Genomic DNA, 24,658 nt, shown 5'->3' with positions numbered 1-24,658 from the left:
CATGCCACCTATTTCCCAAAAGAATTTGAGATAGCTTATTCTATTAAATGTAATATAAACTGAGACAATAAAACTGTACTAGTTTTAAGCCCTCTCGGGAGGGAGCCTCCTTCCTCACCAAAGAAAAAAGAAGGAAAAAAAGAAATTAACATTACTAAGGAAGAAAAGTGCTAATTAGCTAAATAGTCCACACATATAAAATGTTGGTTTATTCAAAATAATGTTATAATCATGTAAGACAATGTAGTATAAAGAATACTGAACTAGAAATCCAAACATTTGTAGTCTTGACTAGGTCACTTACAAGCTGTGAGACCTTCAACAAACATTTAGCTTCACTGAGGAACATTTCCTTTACCTTTTATTGGTTTGTCTTTTCTGTCCTAGCAATGTAGATATTTCCCAGTTTTATGCCCTTCAGATATGCTTGAGAATGTAAGGTTTGGTTAGAAACACCTGAGTTCACATATCATCTCTGCTGTGTGCTGTGTAGCCACAAGCAAAACATTTAGGCTTTTAGCCTTATTTTTGCATCTCTGAGATAGAGATCATCTTCACAATCCTCTGACTTTGGTAATTAAGGAAATGTATGTGTTAATGTCTGGCATGTAAGAAGTGCTAAAAAAATTTCTACTGCAAAAGTTACCTGGTCTCTTGCCTGTCTCATCTGTTATTATAATTTAACTGTTACCAGTCTTCTATGGATCACTTCCATATTTATAACTGTATTTCTGACCTCTTTTGTCGATTCCAGAATTTCCAAGTTCCTACTTTAGACATCTCCTACAACTGGATGTTACTTTGGCATTTTAATCTGAATGAATCCAAAATCAGACCATCATTATATTTCAATATTGCAGTATTCTTCCAACAACTTACTGCCTCTATTTTCATTCTCTACCACCCCATCTTCCTTATCACTCTTATTTTAGTCTTACTAAGTTCATTTATATCAAGGGTATTAAAAAAAAAAATCAGGGCTTCCCTGGTGGCGCAGTGGTTGAGAGTCCGCCTGCCGATGCGGGGGACACGGGTTCGTGCCCCGGTCCGGGAGGATCCCACATGCCGCGGAGCGGCTGGGCCTGTGAGCCATGGCCGCTGAGCCTGCGCGTCCGGAGCCTGTGCTCCGCAACGGGAGAGGCCACAGCAGTGAGAGGCCCGCGTACCACAAAAAAAAAAAAAGAAATCAACATTTCATAACAAATACTTTTGCAGGGTCTAATTCATCTTTCTGGCCTTATGCTCTGGCCAAAGTGCTTATTAATGTACCCTGCATATTATATTAGTCTTTAACACCTAGCACCGGGTCTTCATACAGTAGATTCTTAACATAGGTTTCATAGATAATTATACAAATATACCACAGAAATCTGTGTACATATAGCAGCACCTATTAGAAGGCTCATTTAATGTTTTTCATTTCAATACATATTCTATATCATTGTTGTTCTGATTTATAAAATAATTGTCTAATAGTTTTTTTTAAATCCAAGCAACACAGATATAAATATTACAAAACTAGGAATTCCCCAAAATACCAGAATACATCCTAACCATTGCTAATGGTTAAAAAATATATTCTTAAAGAACCTTTTTTCATGCCTATCATTTGTATAAACATGTATTTTAAGCAAAAATGGGCTTGAACTGTACACATTGATATTATTTTCAGTTTGCAGTATCTATATGAGAAGCTAACATCCGTCTTCTCATGTAGATACAATTTAAAAACAGGAAGAAAAAAGGGAAAAAATTTTTTTCTCCTTGTACCTCTTAGGATTTAGATTTATTCTCTTAACAACTTTCCTATATATCATACAACAGTATTAGCTATAGTCATCATGTTGTACATTACATCCCTGCTAATTATAACTGTAAATGTGAACCTTTTGACCACCTTCCTCCAATCTCACGAGCCACTCCCCCACCCCCGTGTCTGTTTACTACAACTCTTATCTCTTTTTCTGAGTTTTGTTGTGTGTTTGCGTGCGCACGCATGCGTGTGTGTGTTTAGATTCCACATATAAGTGAGATCATACGGTATTTGTCTTTCTCTGACTGATTTCACTTACCATAATGCCTTCAAGGTCCATGTTGTCACAAATGGTTCAGGTTTTAATTCAATTATTGTTTTTCCTTTTCTCCTCCTGGAAGATACACTCCCTTTATAACATTCCCATAGCCAGACTCAAATTTCGAACGATAGAGACTGTTGCCATCTTGTTAACCATTGTACTTTGCTTGGCTAGCATAGTGTCTGACACAGTGACACAGAATACGTATTTTGGATGCATCGTCATGAAGGGCTCAATACTATAAAAGCACAGTGTGTTCTTTTGGCTACCATTTATAACTCAAGGAGTAGCTAGCTGTGTGGGTTTGGATGAGCTATTGATCTAACCTAGTATGACATTTTGAGACTATTTTAACTATCAGGTAAAAGGAAAATGCTTTAGTTAGGTCCAAAAAAAGGTGACACATATTTTCTGGAGAACAATACAAAGTACAATTTAATGGAATTTCACTTATTAATTTAAGGCAGACTGAATGGCTATTATGGGAAAAGTTACCAAATTGATATCTTATATTTAGCATACATTTATCTCATCGATGATATGCTCAGAAATGGAGGAAATAAGGGGTTTGTGCTTGACAATATTTAATAAAATGTTATTATATTATGCCAATTTTTAGAAGTTATTAACTCAGCATAAAAAGTATGAGGGTGTTAACTTATTCTTTATAATCTTTTATCAAAGACTGATTTTCTTCAACGTGAGTTTTGCTTACTGCTCTATAGTCCGATCAAGAAGAAAGTAAGAGTACTTGAAGTACCATAAAATGTGAACCAAGTTCAAAATAGACATGGTTATAAATTATCAAGTAAGGAATCTGATTCCATAAAGCCATAGTCGCCTTACTTTATATTTACATGATATAGTTTACTGAATAATATTCATTTAAATTTGATATTTCAGTCGAGCTATAAAATAATATTAGAAAAAGAAGGAGACATATCTGCATTTATGAAAGATTTCTGAGATAATGTGACAAATCAAGAAGTTTCCTCATTAAATAAAACTGGAATATTAGTACCTCAGGTTTATATAAGAATTGAATGAGAGTACATTTTATGTGTTTATTACCAGTTTTTATTATATAGTAGGTCCTCAATAAATGTTAGTTATCATTTCTACCAGTTTTTCACTACTAAAAAAGTGCAATTGTTGAGACAGATTATACACATTTTGGGGCTGTGGGGTACAAAGTGGCCGTCCAGGAAAGTTTATCTACCATCAGATTATGAGATTGCCTTTTATTCCAAATCCATTTCAATTTGAATATTATTATTATAACTTTTACCAATACTGTTTTATTTTTATTTCTATCATTTACATTAGGAAATCATAAATTTTGAAGTGAAATTAAATGAGTGAAGGACTAGGGTCTTTAAAAATCTTGGCAAGTGCTTAGAAGTTCCCTTCAGACTCATTATAATGGGCTGAAATGGAAATTTACCAAAATATCTTCCACTAATTAACGATTAGTAATTGTAGGTGTCTTGTATTGAAAGACCCCTTTCCCCTTATGCACCTGTGTTTCCCCTCTGCTCCTCTGGAAGTGTTTTTCCAGTTAGCAGTAACATTGTTAACTTTCTGGATCACTTACTATGTGCCAGGTAGTATGTCAAGTGATTTACATGCATTATTTTATTTCATTCTCATTACCACTTACGCAGTGGGCTACTTTCTTTACTCTTCCATTTCTTTAAATCAGCAACTTTCAAACTGCTTTGATTTGGTGACCCATCATTAGAAAGACATGTTACCTAGACTCTCAAAGCAATGTGCAGTGTAGCCTTACAGTTCTATTCTCTCCATCTCTCTCAGTATTGCTCTCAACCCACTAAATTTATCTTACAATCTACTATCAGTCACCATTCACAGATTTTAAATAAAGCACTGCCTTAAGCGACAGTTCTAAAGCACTCATTATAACCTTTACCATTTGGTTACCATTTCATTCTGGACACATTCTTCCCCAGAGATAATGACTTTCAGCTTCAGTTTTGGTAGTTTCATGAAAGACAGTGTACTTTCACAGAGGCAGGTGAACCAAACACTACCCAATCCAGAGCCAGAAATGCCATGTCTAATTAGGAGTGTGTATATTCACTTTTAGAGTTCTAGGAATGTTGTTTCTTGATGGTCTTTGGTCACCTTCTAGCATAAGGCAGCAACATTTCTATAGATTACTCATATTCATTAAGATCTATGACCTTAGCTACAATTATAAGTCTGTTTCTACCAAAGTCTTCTGTTCTTCAAAATCTTCGATTACATGAAGTTGTCACAGTTCAGCAGTATGGTGTAAATATTTGTCAGTAGCCAAATACTTAATTCATAGTTAAAGCACCAGGCAAGCACTGTTGCTCCCTGCTTTTTCCCCCACTTACTCCCAGTTTTGAGTTGACATCAGAGTGTTTAGATGCCTTTATTATATCAACTGAGAAAAATATTATGGTTAGATTTATTAATCTTCCAATTCACACGTGGTAACTTAATATGTAAATCTTTTTAGGCTAAAAAAACCTCCAGCCTAGGGTTGGGTCTACTTTACATGTTACTCTTCTGAAATTCAGGAAAATAGAATAAAGTCAAATAGCCCACAATAGAATCCCCTAGCATATTGTTCTTTATGGGTTCCTATCCTCTGAATTAAATACTTAAACGTGGTCGCTTGTTACTTAATCTGCTTGAATGAATATGGCAATTTACATGTTCAATAGTGAGTCATGTATGAATAACAGGAGGTTTTGTGCTGTTCCATACATAATTTGCATTCAGTGATTTTTTTTCCCCCATCAATTACTAATCATAAAATGGAACTTTCTTATTAACCTAAACTTAGAAAAACTGTAGTGTTTTGATGACTCTGTCAGCTTTTAAATTCTGACTGATTTTTTAAAGTGCTTGATGCAACTGTTAAATATGCAGTGCTTCTTTAAACTTCTTTAGTGATTATTAAATAATCAAATTAATTACTTCAAAGTGTAAAGTCCATCGTGTAGCAAAAGGAAAAATAGAGGATAGCCAGTAGTAATTGTATCTTTCCTATACTATTTCCTGTGCCTTTTCCCTATAGTGGGCTTCTACTAGCAAGTTTTGTGTCAGTCATTCATCAAAGGAAAACAGTGTTTTTTCCTTAGCCAGCTACTAAAAAAGAATGTACATATAAAAGTCATTAAAGGAATAAAAAGAAAAGGAAATGATTACTGTTGATAAAAAGACAGGATAGTTGTTATCTTTAGAAGGAGCTAGATTGCTAGAGTGGTTCCATGGATGCTTTTTAACTGTTAAACCATACATATATGTTTTAGGAAGTTTCTCAGTATATCTCATTTATAATAAAAGTGAGGAAAAAGAAAGTTCTTAATTTTAACTACTTATATACTTCTACTTTTTTAATGAAAACAACTTAAATTGTAAAGTTGCATTAAGATAGAGGAGTAAGGGGAGTTATTATTATATCATTACACTGTTTTGAAGTTTTTAATTCAAAAAACTTAGAGGTTCTCTTAAAAGTTAATGACTAGCAGGTATAACCTCAAAAAACAAAAACATTTAAACTGTTTAAACTAAAAATTACAATTCAGTTTTCTATTTTAGCACTATGTCTTAGATAATTGATGTAGAGCAGACTTCTTTTGTTTGCCATTTATTTTATGAAGCTATTTAATAAGACAAATCTTTTAATAGTGTGCACATTATTTACTAGAAAGGCAAGTTGAAGCTAAATTTTTATGTATTTATGATGTGGAAAAGAAAATAGTGCTTGTCAAAATTGAGTATCCCTGTCTGGAAATATAGCCTACTAGTTACACGGACTCTTGAGCCAGATTGCTTGGGTTCTAATCTTTGCTCCACAAATTACTTGAAACTTCATGTAAATTAATTTCCTCATCAGTAAAATGCAGAAAATAATAGTACCTACTTTAGTTGGTTGTTGTGAGGACTAAATGAGTTATTGTATACAAAGCACTTTGCAGTGTGTAACATACAGTAAGTGGTGTATGCATGATGGCTATTATTGTTATATAGCTTGAGCAAACAAGAAAAGCAGAAAATTTTATTTTTTAAGCACTTCCCTAGTAGTAATATATTCGACATATTGTTACAAATAATTGTCTGTTTTTTGTTGCAGTGTTTGGGAAATGGGAAGTAATGACAGCTGGCACCTGAACTAAGTACTTTCATAGGCAACACCATTCCAGAACTTCAGGATGAATGGGGATATGCCCCATGTCCCCATCACTACTCTTGCGGGGATTGCTAGTCTCACAGACCGTAAGTTTGGTTATTTTATCTAATTTATGTTCTACTCTGACATTGATTTTTAAAGAGACTATAACATTAATTATTTGCAGCGTCATAAATAACAAAATGTGTAAAGATTTTAGATTTTGAATGACACACAACATTATTTTCTTTGGTTTATTGGCATAAATGTGAAAGTAACAGAATTAGTGTAGTCAACTAATAATAGATAAGACCTTAATTTCTGTTTCATGCTAAGGACCCATTAAGAAATGGTAGTGTGTGTTTGTTTAAAGGTCTTATATGATAAAGGGATAAATGCAAAAGTAAGGATCAAAGAAGATGAAACAAAGCATTAAGAAAAATCAAAACCAGAGAAGCATGGGTTTGCATATAGGAACTATTACAGACTTTTAAAAAAGCGTTTATGGAAATGGTAAGTGAAACTGCCCTTCAAAGAAGAAAATTTGATAGCCCAACATAATCTGATTTCTTAGTGACGTTTATTTTGGATGTCATGTTTAGTAATCTTTTGGAGTTTGTCATAGATGTCAAGAGCCTATTTTACCCTGAACACTTAAGTTTAAGAACATCTTCATTCTCTTGAGATTTAATTAGTGTAGCATAATATTTTAGGGACTCATTCTTTTGGTAGGCAACTCTGATTCTCAGTCCCTGGGTAATGGTGCAAAAAGCTCCTCACAATGTTAGTCTTTATCCTACCTGAATAAAGGGAAAAAGAGATATGAGAGGGGAGGGTAGACTGTGAGGAGATGACATACTTTTCTTTGTATAGCAAGCATTATGCAAGATATGGGGCTTCATAAAAGGAGCTATAAGAAAATAACTTCAAGAAATGTTTTCATCTGTTTTCCCCAAAATACTATTTTTTTCTGTTATTAATTTCCAGCTAGTTTAAGTGGGGGTAAAATAGATAACAGCCTACAGCTTTGCAGCAGGGCTAGTTTATAAAATCTGACATAACAAGAAAGTAGCCAGTAGGGTTAGAATAACTCAGGTAAGAAAGCTTTTGAAACAGTCTTTAGTTTTGGTTATCACTTTGTTATAGGTAAGGCATAAATTCATATAATATGTAGGAGTACAGAATCAAATATACTACCAGGAATTTCTTTGCTGGGGGGGGGTGCGGTGTCTGCCCATTATCTCAGCTGTACCTCATTTTAAAAATTTGCCCAATAAGCCCTACTTATTAAGTAATAATTTGTTTCCAGTGTTTTTATTAATAGAAACCGTGTTATTACCCATTGTGGCTGAGTGGCATGATAGTTATACTATATAGGTGATTAGAAATTAAACCAAAAACAAAGACACTGTAGTTAACTTTAACTATTAGTTTAGACAAATGAACAAATTTCATTTATATGAAGACATTAAATAACTGAATTTAAACTACTGTAAAACGTTTATGCCCTTTTGTTTGCTGTCAGAATAAAATGAAGAGAGACTATTTAGTAATTTATAACTTAAAGCAAAATTCCTTAGATATTTTTCTTCCTTCAGAATCCTATTCTGTGGACATTATTCTGCTACCAAAGTGAACTCTTTATTTTTGTATTTATTTAAGCTTTTAAAAACACACATTACTTGTCTATCTGGTGAAGAGTCAGGTATTGTTACTTGGTTTATTTATTTGATTCTGATAAATCTTATAACAGAAATAATACAGTCTCAGTTCTTGGAAATTACTTAGTTTTTAACCCTACTTTTTTTACTCACTTATTAAATTAATAAAGATTTAAGACATGAAAAGTTAGCACAGAGTTTTATTCTTAGAGAGTAGTATAATCTATTATGGTCCAAGGGACGTTTGGGGAGTTTTAATAGAGTTGTTTGGGGTTTGTTGGGGGAGAGACGGAATGCCTTTTAATAAATTTGTCACATTTATATTTATAACTTATTTTTAATCCCCAAATACATTTAAACACTAAAGAGATTTCTTTCTGTCACTCAGTTTCTAATAATATGATTTTATTCCCAATAGTCCTGAACCAGCTGCCTCTTCCATCCCCTTTACCTGCTACAACTACAAAGAGCCTTCTCTTTAATGCACGAATAGCAGAAGAGGTGAACTGCCTTTTGGCCTGTAGGGATGATAATTTGGTTTCACAGCTTGTCCATAGCCTCAACCAGGTATCAACAGATCACATGTAAGTACAATCTGAAATAAAATGAAAAGTTTTGGTCTTATTAAGAGAATCAGTATTCCTGGTTTTACTTTTATTTCAAAAAATTTTAATACATAGTTTATTTTAAATTATTTGAATATCCAAGTGAGAATATAGCCTGTGATGAGATATTAATGAGATTTAAATAGGCCATAGTTATTTTGAGACAGTAGTTCTGACCATGTGATTCTATGAGGATCTTTTCGATTCTTATAATAATCATGGGATTCATCAAGACGGATGTGTGCAGAGGTCTAATGTTGCTCACGAAGTTAGCTCTCTTTTTCCTGGAATTGCTGGAGTAGTTAGAATTCCCAGGCACTAGGGACTTTAATGCTGGCTTTATTTGGAGTAGGCTTATATGCTTTTCATGTAAAGTATAACAGGAACTCAAAGATTAACTTCAAGGCTACTACAGAATTTGGGACTAATTTTTTTCTAGAATTTATCATACAATCTGAACATAGGTGTGTATTTTCACACAATAGACTTTTCAAATAATATGCACTTAAATTACGTAGCTTGTTTACAGAACTTTTGCACGAGTAGACTTTTTAAAATTTACTTTTTACTACAAAAGCAGTAAATACGTGTAATATCTCAACACAAAAATGTAAAAAAGTTCAGAAGCCACTACTCAGCGGTACTCATGTGTCCTTCCATTCTTTTACTGTTGGTTAACTTAAAGTTCATTATTTAGGGGAATGAGGATAAAGCACATTATAATGGAGAGGTCTCTGCCATTAGCTGTAGCACATACTTCAGGGCCATTTTTAAAGCTGATGAATTTAGGTGAAATACTAAATGTGAATTTTCTGATGGAGAAACTGAGAAATGATTGGTTATGTCACTCCAGAAATTCAACAGTGTCTAAATATTATATCACTTCTTATACATGTACATCCTTAATCAAAAGTTTTCACCACATATTTAAAGAGATAAGGGAAATAGCACATGTATAGTTATGATTTACTATATGGAGAGCTGCTTTAACATTGCCCCCAGAAATTAATTTTATCAGTGGATACCATCTTTATGAATCGTACTAGATTTAATGAGTGGAACAGTGACGTGTAGAATATAAGATTTAAAATACTGCCTATATTTAATTTTTTTATCATTTACCTTCCATAGTTGTGAACTTAATTTGCTACTTCCTAATTGCAGCTATTCTTAACCACTTGCTTGGGTTTTTTCCCCTGATGGCTTTATTTGAGAAGAGAATAAAGAGGGGAAAATTATGTAACCTTGGGTCTTGTCTTAACCAATGTGCCAACATTATTTCATTCAGAGGACATGCTCAAAAAGACAGATCCACTCACATTCAGATGTAAGGGAGAAAATATATTCCAAGCCCAAATATCAACTTCTGTGCATAATTATCACTTCTACCCTTCCATTATTTTGAATAGTTTAGAATAGACACTATTTTCTCCTTTGAAACTAATATGAACATTCTTAAATAAACTTAAAATTCCATAAAATAATGTTTGGGGTTCTTTTTTTTTTTTTTCTGTTTAAAATAAAATGGGGGGGGGGAAGAAGTCCGTAGAAGAACTCCCCTCTATCATTTTTTTGATAATTCTCTTTCTTCTAGGATTAGCGTCTTCAAAAATCCACGAAACTGTTAGACATGCTTGTGTAATTTATTTTTATACCATAAGTCTTCTTGATTTTCTGCCTCAGCATTTTCTGAATTTCACTGGTGAATTCTTAATCATCCATCACTGTTTTAATGTTTTGTATTTATTTTTTCAATGCCAGAGAGTTGAAAGATAACCTTGGCAGTGATGATCCAGAAGGCGACATACCAGTCTTGTTGCAGGCCATCCTGGCGAGGAGTCCTAACGTTTTCAGGGAGAAAAGTATGCAGAACAGATATGTACAAAGTGGTGAGGTTTTTAATAATTGAATTTCATAGTATATATATATATTTTTAATGTGTCCCATATTAGAACTTGTTTCACATGTAATTAAAGTCAGGTGTGTCCTTTAACAAGCTAGCTTGTCATCTGTTAATGCCGTGTTGATACCTTGAATGAAGCCAAGAACGAAAAGGAAACTAAACGGATGTTAACATTCTTGCAGTTTAATATGTAACTAAATTCTTTGGGAATTAGGCAAAGCTTAATATGTGGTTTGCTAGATATTTCAGACTTTATTAGTTCATTCAATGAAAGAGCTTTAGGAATTTTTTTTATTTAAAAAAATCATAGAATAGATATGAAAGGAGTCTTCATTAATCAAATAATAAATAAAAATATCTGCAGAGCTTCTCAACATGTAGTACATGTATAAATAATTATACCAGGTATTAATTTTAGAATCGATGGTGACTATATTCATGGTTATGTAGTAATTGGTTTAACACTTCTGTTGCCTTAGCAATAGAAAAAGGTTTATAATAAGTATTACTATTAAGGAAAATTCTATTTATAGTAAGCATTAGAAAACCCATAAAAATGTGATGTCCAACACAGATATGATTTTTCTGTAGTCAAGAAGAACCTTTAAGTTAGGAGCATTGTTCTGGTCTGAAGCTTACTGAATCAGGCAAGCCCAAGTACTTGCTTCCCTCTCAAGATTAAAACAGTCAGAAGGGAATAGTTTAGAGAACCCAGGAAGGTCTAGTTTATTTAATTGGTTACTTGTATTCAAGAATATTGCCACATTTATTGACAATACCTCCATGAAGCTTGCCATTCCATTTCTTAGTTTTATTTTTTAATAGTATTACTTTGTTGATTCTTTATATTTGTGTGTAAGTTGTGTTTTTAAAGCAATTGCATAGTTACTATCCATTTCCCAAAGTGAATCCAGGGAAATTTCCTTTCAGGAAATCAAAGGTAGGTATGCAGGGCAAGACTGTATCTTCATCAGAACTAATAAGCTAGATGGCAGTCGTAGGAGACAGATAGGAATGGTGAAAGGAAAGCTAGAATTACACATACTCTGGAAGAGTGTTGGAATGAAAGAAAATATGGAGAGATTGTTGCTTGGAAGAAAGGCTATAGGCATACCTCGTTTTATTGCACCTCGCTTTACTGCGCTTCTCAGATATTGCCTGTTTTACAAATTGAATGTGTGGCAACCACACACTGAACAAGTCTGTCAGTGCCATTTTTCCAGCAGCATTTTACTTTGTGTCTCTGTCACATTTTGTTAATTATCACAATATTTGAAACTTTTTTATTATTATTGTATGTGTTCTGGTGATCTCTGATTGGTGATTTTTGAAGTTACTATTGTAATTGTTTGAGGGCGCTAGGAACCGCGCCCATGTAAGACAGTGTAATCAATAAATGTATGTTTTGGCAGGACTGGCAGTTCCCCTCTCCTTGGGCCTCCCTATTTTCTGAGACACAACAACATTGAAATGAGGCCAGTTAATAACTCTACAATGGCCTCTTAAGTGTTCAAGTGAAAAGAACAGTCACATGTCTTTCACTTTAATCAAAAGCTAGAAATGCGGGCTTCCTTGATGGCGCAGTGGTTGAGAGTCTGCCTGCCGATGCAGGGGGACATGGGTTCGTGCCCTGGTCCGGGAAGATCCCACATGCCGCGGAGCGGCTAGGCCCGTGAGCCATGGCCGCTGAGCCTGCGCGTCCGGAGCCTGTGCTCCACAACGGGAGAGGCCACAGCAGTGAGAGGCCCACGTACCGCAAAAAAGAAAAAAAAAAAGCTAGAAATGCTTAAGCTTAGTGAGGAAGCCATGTCAAAAGCCAGGATAGGCCAAAAGCTAGGCTTCTTGTCCCATATAGCCACCTAGCAAAGGAAAAGTTCTTGAAGGAAATGAAAAGTGCTATACCCCAGTGAACACTTGAATGTTAAGAAAGCTAAATAACCTTATTGCTGAGATGGAGAAAGTTTTAATGGTCTGGGTAGAGGATCAAACCAGTCAGAGCATTCCCTTAAGCCAAAGCCTAATCCAGAGCAAGGCCCTAAAACTCTTCAATTCTCCGAAGGCTGAGAGAGGTGAGAAAGCTGCACAAGAAAAATTTGAAGCTAGCAGAGATTGGTTTATGAGATTTAAGGAAAGAAGCTATCTCCATAACATAAAAGTACAAGGCAAAGCTGCAAGTGCTGATGTAGAAACTGCAGCAAGTTATCCAGAAGATCTAACTAAAATAAAAAATGAAGGTGGCTGTGCTAAACAAAAGATGTTCAGTGTAGACAAAACAGTCTTGTATTGGAAGAAGATGCCACCTAGGACTTTCATGGCTGGAGAGGAGAGTCAATGCCTGGCTTCAGAGCTTCAAAGGACAGGCTGGCTCTCTTTCTAGGAACTAATACAGGTGGTGAATTTAGGTTGAAGCCAGTGCTCATTGACCATTCTGAAAATCCTAGGGCCTTTAAGAGTTATGCAAAATCAACTCTGCCTGTGCTCTATAAATGGAATAACAAACCTGGATGACAAACATGTTTGTTTATAACATGGTTTATTGAATACTTTAAGCCCACTGTTGAGATCTGCTTCTCAGAAAAAGATTCCTTTCAAAATATTACTGCTCATTGACAGCACATCTGGTCATCCAGGAGCTCTGATGGAGATGTACAACAAAACTAATGTTATTTTCATGCCTGCTAGCACAACATCCATTCTGCAGCCCATGGATCAAGGAGTCATCTCAGCATTCGAGTCTTATTAATTTAAGAAATACATTTCATGAGACTCTAGCTTCCATAGATAGTAACTCCTCTGATGGATCTGGACAAAGCAAATTGAAAACTTTCTGAAATGTTTCACCATTCTAGATGCCATTAAGAACATTCATGATTCATGGGAAGAGGTCAAAATATCAACATTCACAAAAGTTGGAAGAAGTTGATTCCAGTTCTCATGGATGACTTGTGAGGGGTACGAGACTCCAGTGGAGGAAGTAACTGCAGATGTGGTAGAAATAGCAAGAGAGCTAGAATTAGAAGTAAAGCCTGAAGATGTGACTTAATTGCTGAAATCTCATGATTAAAGTTTAATGGATGAGGAGTTGCTTCTTGTGGATGAGCAAAGAAAGTGGTTTCTTGAAGTGGAATCTACTTGTGGCTGAGATGCTATGAAGATTGTTAAAATGACCACAAAGGATTTAGAATATTACATAAGCTTTAGCTGACAAAGTAGCAGCAGAGTTTGTGAGAATTGACTCCCAATTTTGAAAGAAGTTTTACTGTGAGTAAAATGGTGTCAAATGGCATTGCGTCCCACAGAGATGTCATTCATGAAAGGAAGGAGTCAATCAATGCAGCAAACTTCATTGTTGTGTTATTTTAAGAAAGTGCCAGAGCCACCTCAACCTTCAGCAACCACCATTCTGATCAGTCATCAGCCACCAACATTGAGCAAGACCCTCCACCAGGAAAAAGATTACAACCTCACTGAGGGCTCAAACAATGGTTAGCATTTTTTAGCAATAAAGTATTTTTAAATTAAGGTATGTACATTGTTTTTTTAGACATAATGCTATTGTACATTTAATGGACTACAGTATAGTGTAAACATAACTTTTATATGCACTGGGAAACCACAGGAAATTCATGTAACTCCCTTTATTGCGATATTTGCTTTATTGCGGTGGTCTGGAACCGTATCTGCAATATCTCCGAGGTATGCCTGTAATAGGAAATAGGATAAGGGCATTGAGTATAGGATGACGTAAATAAATGTAAGATTGAATAAAGGAAGTCTTCCGAGGCTATTTATACTACATTTTTATAACTTATATCTTTAATAAGAAACTTCGAGTATTCACCTTTCAGTCACATATTTTGTGGTTTTTACTATATATGCTTATTTTTTAGTCTGAAACATTGTTTCATTTCTCCATATCCTACTTTGTAAAAACAAACTAGCATTTAAAAACTGATTCATTGCATGTTGTGATTTTTTTTTCCTAAGCATTTTCCATCTGGCTTTAAAATTTTAAAAGGTGATTTTTGGTTGTTAAATATAAATGTGAGTCACACATTTGGAAAAAATTTAATAATGTGCAAATCACTTCGTTCATAGTTCTTTGGATCTCTGAGAGAATCAGAAAGGACTACTAGTATTTCATTTGCCCCTTTTATTTATAAAGCCACTGCCTCCAAACTAGTAATTCCAGCTTGTCACAGTGATGACTGTTAATTCAGGAGAAAATACTTTTTAATTCCCATCTCATGGAGTCTTGCCCCCTTTCTCTCAAAAAAAAAAAAAAAAATTCAGCAACAGTAGTTATAGTAATTAAATTATTAAGCCATGGAATGTATGATTTAGTACTGAATTTGAGTTGGAAGAGAAAATTCATAAATTGAAATTTAGACTACATAGAAAACACGCTATTAGTGTTAGACTTTGAGGTGCTCTCATCTCATTCAGCCACTGTGGTAGAGCTAGAATCCTTTCTGTAGTTCCTGGCAAATGAACATGTAACTTCTGTTTGAATGTTTCTGGTGAAAGGCACTTTTCATAGCAGCAGCAGGAAATGAAATTTGGGGAAATAATGTGATACTTGAAACTCCCAGAAAGATTGGCTATACATACCATAAGAAAGGTCAGAGTTAATCATAGATTTTTATCTTTGATTTTAGAGTGTCTAAATAGCTGAATTTTTCTGCATCTCCTATATAACAAAATGCCACTTATGCAACAATTGAAGGAACAGTGTCTAACTTGAAAAGAAATGTGAGAATCTGAAAGCTCTTTTCACACTTTCATTCATTAAACAAATATTCATTTAATCCTATTTTATGGCAAGAATTACTGTGGAAGAAAGAACAGGAGCATTCTGTTGTTTGTTAACAGACTTTCAGATGGTAATTTCAGTACTTCAGACTTTGGACCCTTAAGTAAAGTACTTTTTAAAACTTAGGTCCTGGGCTTCCCTGGTGACGCAGTGGTTGAGAGTCCGCCTGCCGATGCAGGGGACACGGGTTCCTGCCCCAGTCCGGGAAGATCCCACATGCCGTGGAGCGGCTGGGCCCGTGAGCCATGGCCGCTGAGCCTGCGTGTCCGGAGCTTGTGCTCCGCAACGGGAGAGGCCATAACAGTGAGAGGCCCGCGTACCGCAAAAAAAAAAAACAAAAAACAAAAAACTTAGGTCCGAATCACAATGAAATAGAGTTGTAAAATTAAGCTCCTAAGGTGGGAGATGTATGTAATAAAGTATTCCATGTAATAGAAAAACCATCCAAAAGCCTGTTGTAGACAGAAGTGTGTAGTATTTGGAAAGAGGTTAGATAGAGCAACTTCTGAAAGTTCTTTTCAATTCTAAGGCTAAATGATAGGACAATAAGTAAGCAAGTAAATTTAAAAACAAAAAATTATATCTCTGTCTCTGTCCCTGGATTAGTTATATGCTAAAAGGATGTTTTGGTAAAATTGGTTGTACTTGAAATTTATAGTTTCTGTATTTTGCTCTACAAACTTAACATGTTGGTCAAAAAGAAAAGAACAGAAAGAACTTTTGAATGTTTGTGAAAGAATGATTGATTTAAATCACTTAAAGAATGCTTTACCATTGGAAGAAAATAACATGTTTTACCATTTTTGTATGTTGTGTAGGAATGATGATGTCTCAGTATAAACTTTCTCAGAATTCCATGCACAGTAGTCCTGCATCTTCCAATTATCAACAAACCACTATCTCACATAGCCCCTCCAGGTAATGTATATATCATTTTATTAAGTACTGTTTTCTGTAGTAAATATGCTTAGGAATATATAGTGTATACATACATTTAGGTAATGGTGAATTACGTGCAGTTAAAAAGTTTAGATGCTTAGCCTTAAATAGTAACCCACATGAATATTTGCCTTAAAATGTTATATGTGGAAATGCTCTAATATACTAATTTAAATAAATAGTAACTTATTTTCATACAAACAAAAGAATGTGTTAAAATAACCAGCGTGTTTGAGATAAATAAGAAAATTCATTGAGTAGAATTTAGGGAGAATGTAAAATAAATGAATTACTCCAGTTTTTACAAACTGCTTAATATAACTCTTAGATTATGAATTGTGAATGACTTTTGTATGTTATTTATTTTTCAGAATTTTTCTGTGTACATATATTTTATACAAATTAGAGTTTGGAGAATTTTATGACAGTGAAATATCAAGGAATATCATATTTATTTCATTTCCTGATATTGTTTATTTGGATTTTGGGTTTTAGCCGGTTTGTGCCACCACAGACAAGCTCTGGGAACAGATTTATGCCACAACAAAACAGCCCAGTGCCTAGTCCATATGCCCCACAAAGCCCTGCAGGATACATGCCATATTCCCATCCTTCAAGTTATACAACACATCCACAAATGCAGCAAGGTAAGAAAGTTGCTTGTTTATTTAAAGGGAATGCCTCTAGTTCCCAGCAAATTCATTTTTTTCTTTTTATAAATTTTAAAACACAAATACTAAACTGTATACTTTTTTGTCAGTGAACGTTTCTTTTAAGCTGTGGCTTATATTATTAAAAATGTTACATTTATTACTTGGGAAGTCATCTGGGAGATAAAAAGATCAGTGTAATTTGACTCTTTGGATTACCTTATTATATTATACAACTGAGTATATCTGGTTATGAAATTAGGAACTGCTTTATTTAATTGGGCTTCTTACAGTAGCACTAAGTCAAGAAGAATTATGTTTTAATTAGTAAAGTATATGTTGTGTGAAAATTATAATATCAAGTAGATACAGTACTGGTAGAGGAAAATTAATAATCTTGGATTCAAAATTTTCTGGGATTAGATTATTAGTTCTCATTTGAAGTCAATTGTTGATAATATGATGTCTTTTTTTTTTTTTTTTTTTTTTTGCGGTACGTGGGCCTCTCACTGTTATGGCATCTCCCGTTGCGGAGCACAGGCTCCGGACGCGCAGGCTCAGCGGCCATGGCTCATGGGCCCAGCCGCTCCGCAGCATGTGGGATCTTCCCGAACCAGGGCACGAACCCGTATCCCCTGCATCAGCAGGCAGACTCTCAACCACTGCGCCACCAGGGAAGCCCTATGATGTCTTTTTAAGATCATACTGCGTTGGGCTCTATGTCATGGCTATTAAATAATGTATTTACTAGTATATTGTACTTTTTTAAAGAAATTTTGAAAAGTACAAAAGATAATATAACAGATATCTGTGTTTTTATCCCTCATAATTAACAGCAAATTTTTAACATTCGCAGTCAGTCATTAGTACCTGTTTGTATTCTTGGTTTTTTATTATGCATGGATCAAAACATGCTTCATTTATAAACTTTTATCTTACAAACTTTTAACTTAGTGTCATCTATTAAAACAGCCAACTTCTGGTTTTCCAAAGCTAGATAATGAAATGGTAGGTTGAGCCTATTTGATACAGTAAGTCAAGGAAAAACTTGGAGACCAATCACACCTTTGGAATAGACACCTCCAAAATTTTAGAATTTAGTGTGAGTACTGAACAGAAGTATGCGTGTATATGGGCTCTTGATACTTGTGAAATATTACTCTGGTATGCCAAAGTTATGTGAAACATTTTAAATGTAATTAATAAAGAGGGAAAATATTGAAAGGACATATTTGCTTCATACGGAAATATCCACATAAATATGTGTAGAAAAAAACCATAAATTTTTACTCTAAACACTGTTGTTGTTTTATAACAAGATAAACCCAGCTTTTTCAAAAGAATACATTGAAATCACAAAATCAAAAGAAAAATGTAGTTTGAGGGCCTATTCAGTAATGAGTCATTTCTTAGAAATTCTCAGATACTTGAGAGACCAAAAATAATACAAGGGATTAGCCCCACACAGATACCAAAATTACTGTAAATAAGAAAATTTAATGTGGTAAGGAACAAATAGATTGGTAAATGGGACAGTAATGGGTCCAGAAATAAGGCAGATGTCTGTGGGAATATAGAGTTTGTGAAAGGTAATATTTAAAAAACACTTTATAAAAAAAACAAAAAAAACACTTTATATTATAAAAATTTTAACCATGCAGAAAAGTTGAAAGAATAGCACAGTGAAACATTTCACCAACAGGCATTCTGCCTCTCTGTCCTTAAATACATCTGCTAGGAAGTCAGTTCTCCTTTATAAACACCAAGTGTAATAATTTACCCCTAAAAAAATTAAGAACATTTCTGTAGTATCATCTGATGCCATCTACATTGTTTTCACCAGTTGACCTCAAATATGTCTTTTATAACCTTTTTTTCCCCACATATGATCTAATCTAGTTTCTCACACATTGCATTTGGTTTTTACATCTCTTGACTCTTTTAATCTAAACAGTCCCATACCCTTTCCCCATGACAGTAATTTTTGGTTTTTTGAGGAGTCTGTGCTACTTTTGTTGTAGAATATCCCATATTCTAGACTTCACTGTTTCCTCATTGTGTTGTTTAATTTGCTTATATACTTCCTATATTTCCTACCAACTGGAAGTTATCTTTAAAGGCTCTGTTAGTTTCTAGTTGTATATTTTTGGCAAGGGTACTAAATAAGTAATGTTGTACACTTGATATTGCATCACATCAGAGGGCATATAATGGCAAGTGGCTTCATTATTAGTGACATTTAGGTGATGACTACTCCATGTCTTCTTTTATAAGGAACATAATATTTCTTTGCAATCAGTGAGCAATCTGTCAGGTGATATTTTGAGATCATGTAACTGTCCTATTTCCTATTAATCTTTATCCTAAAGGGTTTACCATCCAATAATGATTCTCTTTTCATCAATTTTTACACTGGTCATTGGAAAATGGTGATTTTCCAATTTTGTCATTCTAAAGATGGTATTTTGAATCAGTGTGTAATAATGGATTGTTTAATAAATCATGTTGGATTGGTTGGCTAGGCATTTTGAAATTTTATTTGGATTCCTAGATCATCTAGAGCAAAAGTGTTCTAGACGGATGAACTATTTACGTTTGTATTTTAAGTCATAAAATTATAAGAAGAAGGGGCTTCCCTGGCGGCGCAGTGGTTAAGAATCTGCCTGCCAATGCAGGGGACACGGGTTCGAGCCCTGGTCCGGGAAGATCCCACATGCCGCGGAGCAACTAAGCCTGAGTGCCACAACTACTGAGCCTGCACTCTAGAGCCCGCGAGCCACAACTACTGAGCCCGTGTGCCACAGCTACTGAGCCTGCGCTCTAGAGCCCACGCTCTGCAACAAGAGAAGCCACCGCAATGAGAAGCCCGCACACCACAACGAAGAGTAGCCCCCACTCTCCGCAGCTAGAGAAAGCCCTCACACAGCAAGGAAGACCCAATGCAGCCAAAAATAAATTAATTAATTTAAAAAGAAATTATAAGAAGAAAACATGGGGTGAATTTTGGATACCTTAGGGTCGAGAAGGCCTTGTTTCTAAGCAGGACTGGATTCTAGAAATGGAAAAAAAACCCAGATTAATTCTAAATTTCTGTGTAATAGGAGAGAACAAATAAGGACAAGTAAATTTAGGGAAAAAACTTTTTCAATATTTATTACAAAGTATTAATTTTAAATACAGCAAGATCTTATGCAGGTTGATAAGAATAAGACAAAAACAGACTAAAGAATTAAACTATTTACTGAAAAAGAAAAACAAAGTGGATACGGAAAGATTTAATACATATACGAAAGTACGGTCAACCTGGCTCACAATTAAAGAGATGCAAATCAAAATTAAATTGAAATAAAATTTTATATCTGTCAGATTAGTAACATTTTATAGTGTGCAGGGAAATTTGAACTTCATACAGTCTTCATAGGGACATAAATTGATAAAACCATTTTAGAGAGCAGTTTGACAATATCTGTTCCCGTTTAAAATACATACCTCCTTCAGTTGTTAAAAATCTATCTCCCTGGGCTTCCCTGGTGGCACAGTGGTTGAGAGTCTGCCTGCCAATGCAGGGGACGCGGATTTGTGCCCCGGTCCGGGAAGATCCCACATGCCGCCGAACGGCTGGGCCCGTGAGCCATGGGCGCTGAGCCTGTGCTCCGCAATGGGAGAGGCCACAACAATGAGAGGCCTGCGTACCACAAAAAAAATCTATCTCCCTTACAAGTAGGAGTGGGGCTAAAAATGCTCAGGCAGTTTTATCTCAAGTTCTAGCAAGCATTCATGGAAAAGATATTCTATTCTTACATGGATTAAAGACTAAGTGTGAAGAAACAAAACTATGAAACTTTTGAAAGAAAATATCAGAGAGTAATTTTTATGATTTTGTGTTTAGTAGGGAATCTGAATGTCCAATACACATGAAAGATGCTTGGCTTCACTGTTAATTAAGGAAGGAAATGCTAATTAAAGTGGCTATCAGAGACATTTCCCATCTTCAAATTGATGAAAATCATTGGCAAGGATATAGAGCAGTATGAACACTTATCTACTACCAGTAGAGTGGACATAAATAATTTGGAAAGCTATTCGTTAATATTTAGTAAGGTTTAAAAACAGGAATATCCAGCAATTTCACTCCTAAGAAACATTTGTAAAAAAGTCATATACAAGCATACACATTACAGCATTGTTTATGATGACAAAAATACTCAAGCGATCGAAACTACTAACAGGGGACTTCCCTGGTGGTACAGTGGTTAGGACTACACGCTTCCAATGCCAGGGGCCCAGGTTCAATCCCTGGTCCAGGAACTAGATCCTACATGCATGCCACAACTAAGAGTTTGCGTGCTACAACTAAGAGTTTGCATTGCCACAACTAAGGAGCCAGCAAGCCTCAACTAAGAATCCCGCCTGCTGCAACTAAGACCTAGCACAAACAAACAAATAAATATTTTTTAAAAATAAAAAAATAAACTAGTAACACAAGGATGGATAAAGTATGTACATTATGCAGCAGAATATATGTATTTATTCAAAGTAAATGAATTTAAAACTACATATATAAAAATGGATACATTTCAACACAATATTGAATTTAAAAAGCAAGTTATAGAAGGATATATACAATACATATACCATTTATACAAAGTTATAATGTGCAAAACAGTGCTATGTGTTATTTAAGAATATATTCATTTATAGCAAAGGTAAAAAGGTATTCATAGGTAGAGTGAACTCTAAATTCAGTATAGTGATTACTTTTAGGGAATAAGGGGAAAGAAATAGAGGAGAGGAATATGCAGATATATGGAGAGCTTCAGCCATATCTAATGTCTTATTTCTTTTCAAAAATCAATCTGAATGACTTGTGGCAAAGTGTTAAGATTTGATCAAGCTCTGGATAGTCAGCCAGCTCATTATATTAGTCTTTGTAATTTATGTATGCTAAAATATTACTTGTGAGCAATTATTATTGTCCTGTAAGAATTTTAACAGTTTATTTTTATAAAGCTTTTTTAAAATTCTTATTAATTTCAGCATCGGTATCAAGTCCCATTGTTGCAGGTGGTTTGAGAAACCTACATGATAATAAAGTTTCTGGTTCATTGTCTGGCAATTCTGCTAATCATCATGCTGATAATCCTAGACATGGCTCAAGTGACGACTACCTACACATGGTGCACAGGCTAAGTAGTGACGTATGTAATATATTAGTTGTCATTAAGGTAATAAAATAGTTCTAATATTTGTCTTATAACCTAGTATTTCAGTTCTGTAATTTGAAGGATATCTACCTTTTATTGAGGATTATACTGGGTCTGAGAATCTAGCTGTACCTGTAGAGCAGGGTTGATAAACTGGCCAATAGTCTGACCCATAAACTAAGACTGATTTTCACAGTTATAATAAAGAGTTTAAAAGAACAACAACAAAGAATGTTATGTGACAAACTGTATATGATCCATAAAGCCTGAAATATATACTATCTGTCCCATTACAGAAAAAGTTTGCCAACCTCTGGTCTAGAGGTTGAGGTCCTTAATGAAATATACTTCATTTTTAAATGTTTGCTCACACAGATGTCCTCTTAAATAATGAGCCTTTATTTATTAGTGCTTAGCTCTTTTTCCCTCTAAGACTTGTACAGAAATTTTTTCCCTGAAATTTAATGTTGCTTTAATGTTACTGAAATATTCCACATACTGGAAATCTGTCTTGTCATTGGTTTGGTGGTATTATCGCATAAGTTACATGTATTTAAGTTTAACAAAGATGACATTGGACTCTGCCCTCAAGACATTTACATTTACAGCCTGGTGGGATGTTCAGAGCTCCTTTGGTAGAAAATAGCAAACAAAAATGGAGCATACTAGTAATACCAGTTTTCTTATTCATTGCTATGCTTAGGCTGTTGATTCTTTTGGATACAATTTCAATTCTTCTAAGATATACCACGAAGAAAACAGGAAAGTGCAGAAGAATAATGCTTTTGAATACCAACACTTTACCTGTCAGTAATTTATGTCTTTTATTGGTTCTCTTTAAGATTTCTATAAAGCCTCTTCTATCATTCAAGATATAAATGTTATACTCTATTCCTAGGATGGAGATTCTTCAACAATGAGGAATGCTGCATCTTTTCCCTTGAGGTCTCCACAGCCAGTATGTTCCCCTGCTGGAAGTGATGGAACTCCAAAAGGTATCATTGTAACTAAAATTTCCTTAAATTTTTCACATTTCAAGTTGAGTAAAGAATTCAGACTTCTTAATGCAGTTACCAAAAATTATTCTCTATTGTTTTTCACTTATTGTAGAAAAAAATGAACCTGTACTTACTGATACTGTTTTCAGATATATACAGTATCATTCTTACTAATAATCCAGTGGTCTTTTCAAACCACAGTCTTTTTCACTTTCTTAAATATTTGAAATTATTGATCAGCTTTCCCTAATCTTCACCCTCCCCCCCAAACTTATTTTATATTGAATCCACCTATTTTCCTCATCCTTTTTTCATTGATTTTTTTTTTCTTCATTAGCTCTTTTCTCTGCTCTATCGTTTCTCAAGATTTCTGTCATTAGATTTTTAATCTTCCATTGTACTTTTTTCCTTGGCTATTTTACTCAGTTTTGGTAATAGCGTTTGTTACTTTTATGAACAGGGCCCCCAAATCAATGTCTTTTGCTTCCAGTCCTGTCTCCCAAGTTGTAATTTTTCATTTCCGGACAAAACCTCCTCATATCTAGCTGGTATTTCAAATTCATGTTCAAAATTGTACTCACTGTTCTTTCTGCCATTCCTGTTTCTCTTAATGCTATTCCAAATCCTGAATTATCTTTAAAGTCTTCTCTTACTTCTTAGGTAGTCATTTATCAGAATCTGGCCTGTTCTATGTTAATTACTTCACTAGATCTCTTACACCTACTTTCATCTCTGCTTATTAAAATCGTATTAATTCTTCAAATTCTAAGTTAAATGGGTGATCTTCTATTGACCCTTCCCTGGTTTCCCCAAGCCGTTAGTTTCTGTTTTTTCTAATAACTTATCCTGTACTATCTTATGGACGTGAATTTTATTTTATTTATCTTCAAATTCCCAAAGAACCTTGCGTGGTCTTCTGTGTATAATAGAGTCACAAAATTCTGAGTCCATGTTTGAACTATTTTTTAAAATACTTAAAACTAAGGTCTAATAATTGGAGTCATCCAAGTTTGTTGGAAGAGAATATTGTATCCACTTTAAAGAAGTAGCTTTTAATTAATTGCAATATAGCTGATAATAAATTTTATCTATCTGTGACAAATTCTAATTATAGCCGTCTAAAACATGGACTGGTCTGCCTCATTGTAAAGATTTTTTTTTCAGAGATTATGTTCCAACTCTTTGATCAGGGATATTCTTCATGAGGTGAAAGTTGAACTTTTATGAGCCATTCTAATTCTATAATTAGAATTATGAGCCATTCTAATTCTATAATTCTGTGAATTTCCAGACATAGAAGTAACCCAGCTTCTGAAAGAGAGAACAACTTCCAGAGTAACTCTATTTGTACTTTAGGTGTCAAAGTTAGGTACATATCTCACAAGTATTTTCAGAGTAAGAAATAATCAGAGTGCCAGGGAGGAATAACAGTGGGATAGCTGGTTGCTCTAGATAACCAGACCATTTTTCCTCTAACTGTTGAGGATGGATAGATGAGTGAATGGATGAATGGATTGTTAGGTGGATAGATAACTTTAGATAGAAAAAGAAGAAAACTTTAGGACAGTTAACCTCACGAACACATTAGTCATCAGAAGCCTCTATTTCTGTTCGTGAGGGGTTTTTCCAACTAGTTTTGAAGGTT

The 24,658-nt window shown here is 34.5% G+C and overlaps 1 protein-coding gene across 4 annotated transcripts in view; it reads left to right on the top strand.

Annotated features, from left to right (window-relative positions):
* The window catches only part of NIPBL (NIPBL cohesin loading factor), a 192,180-nt gene that overhangs the window by 68,313 nt on the left and 99,209 nt on the right, over positions 1-24,658 (top strand). For all 4 annotated transcript variants that reach the window (XM_004265995.4, XM_033421259.2, XM_033421256.2 and 1 more), the window contains exons 2-8: positions 6,205-6,347; positions 8,320-8,485; positions 10,268-10,395; positions 16,041-16,140; positions 16,657-16,808; positions 21,849-22,009; positions 22,914-23,010. In XM_004265995.4, the coding sequence (XP_004266043.1) occupies positions 6,284-6,347; positions 8,320-8,485; positions 10,268-10,395; positions 16,041-16,140; positions 16,657-16,808; positions 21,849-22,009; positions 22,914-23,010 (868 nt within the window). In that variant the 5' untranslated portion in view covers positions 6,205-6,283. The remainder of the gene's footprint in view (positions 1-6,204; positions 6,348-8,319; positions 8,486-10,267; positions 10,396-16,040; positions 16,141-16,656; positions 16,809-21,848; positions 22,010-22,913; positions 23,011-24,658) is intronic.

This window comes from Orcinus orca, chromosome 3 (genome assembly GCF_937001465.1).
Source record: "Orcinus orca chromosome 3, mOrcOrc1.1, whole genome shotgun sequence".
Taxonomy (NCBI): domain Eukaryota; kingdom Metazoa; phylum Chordata; class Mammalia; order Artiodactyla; family Delphinidae; genus Orcinus; species Orcinus orca.
Note: the sequence above shows the minus strand (reverse complement) of the source record. Positions and strands in the feature narration are given on the sequence as shown.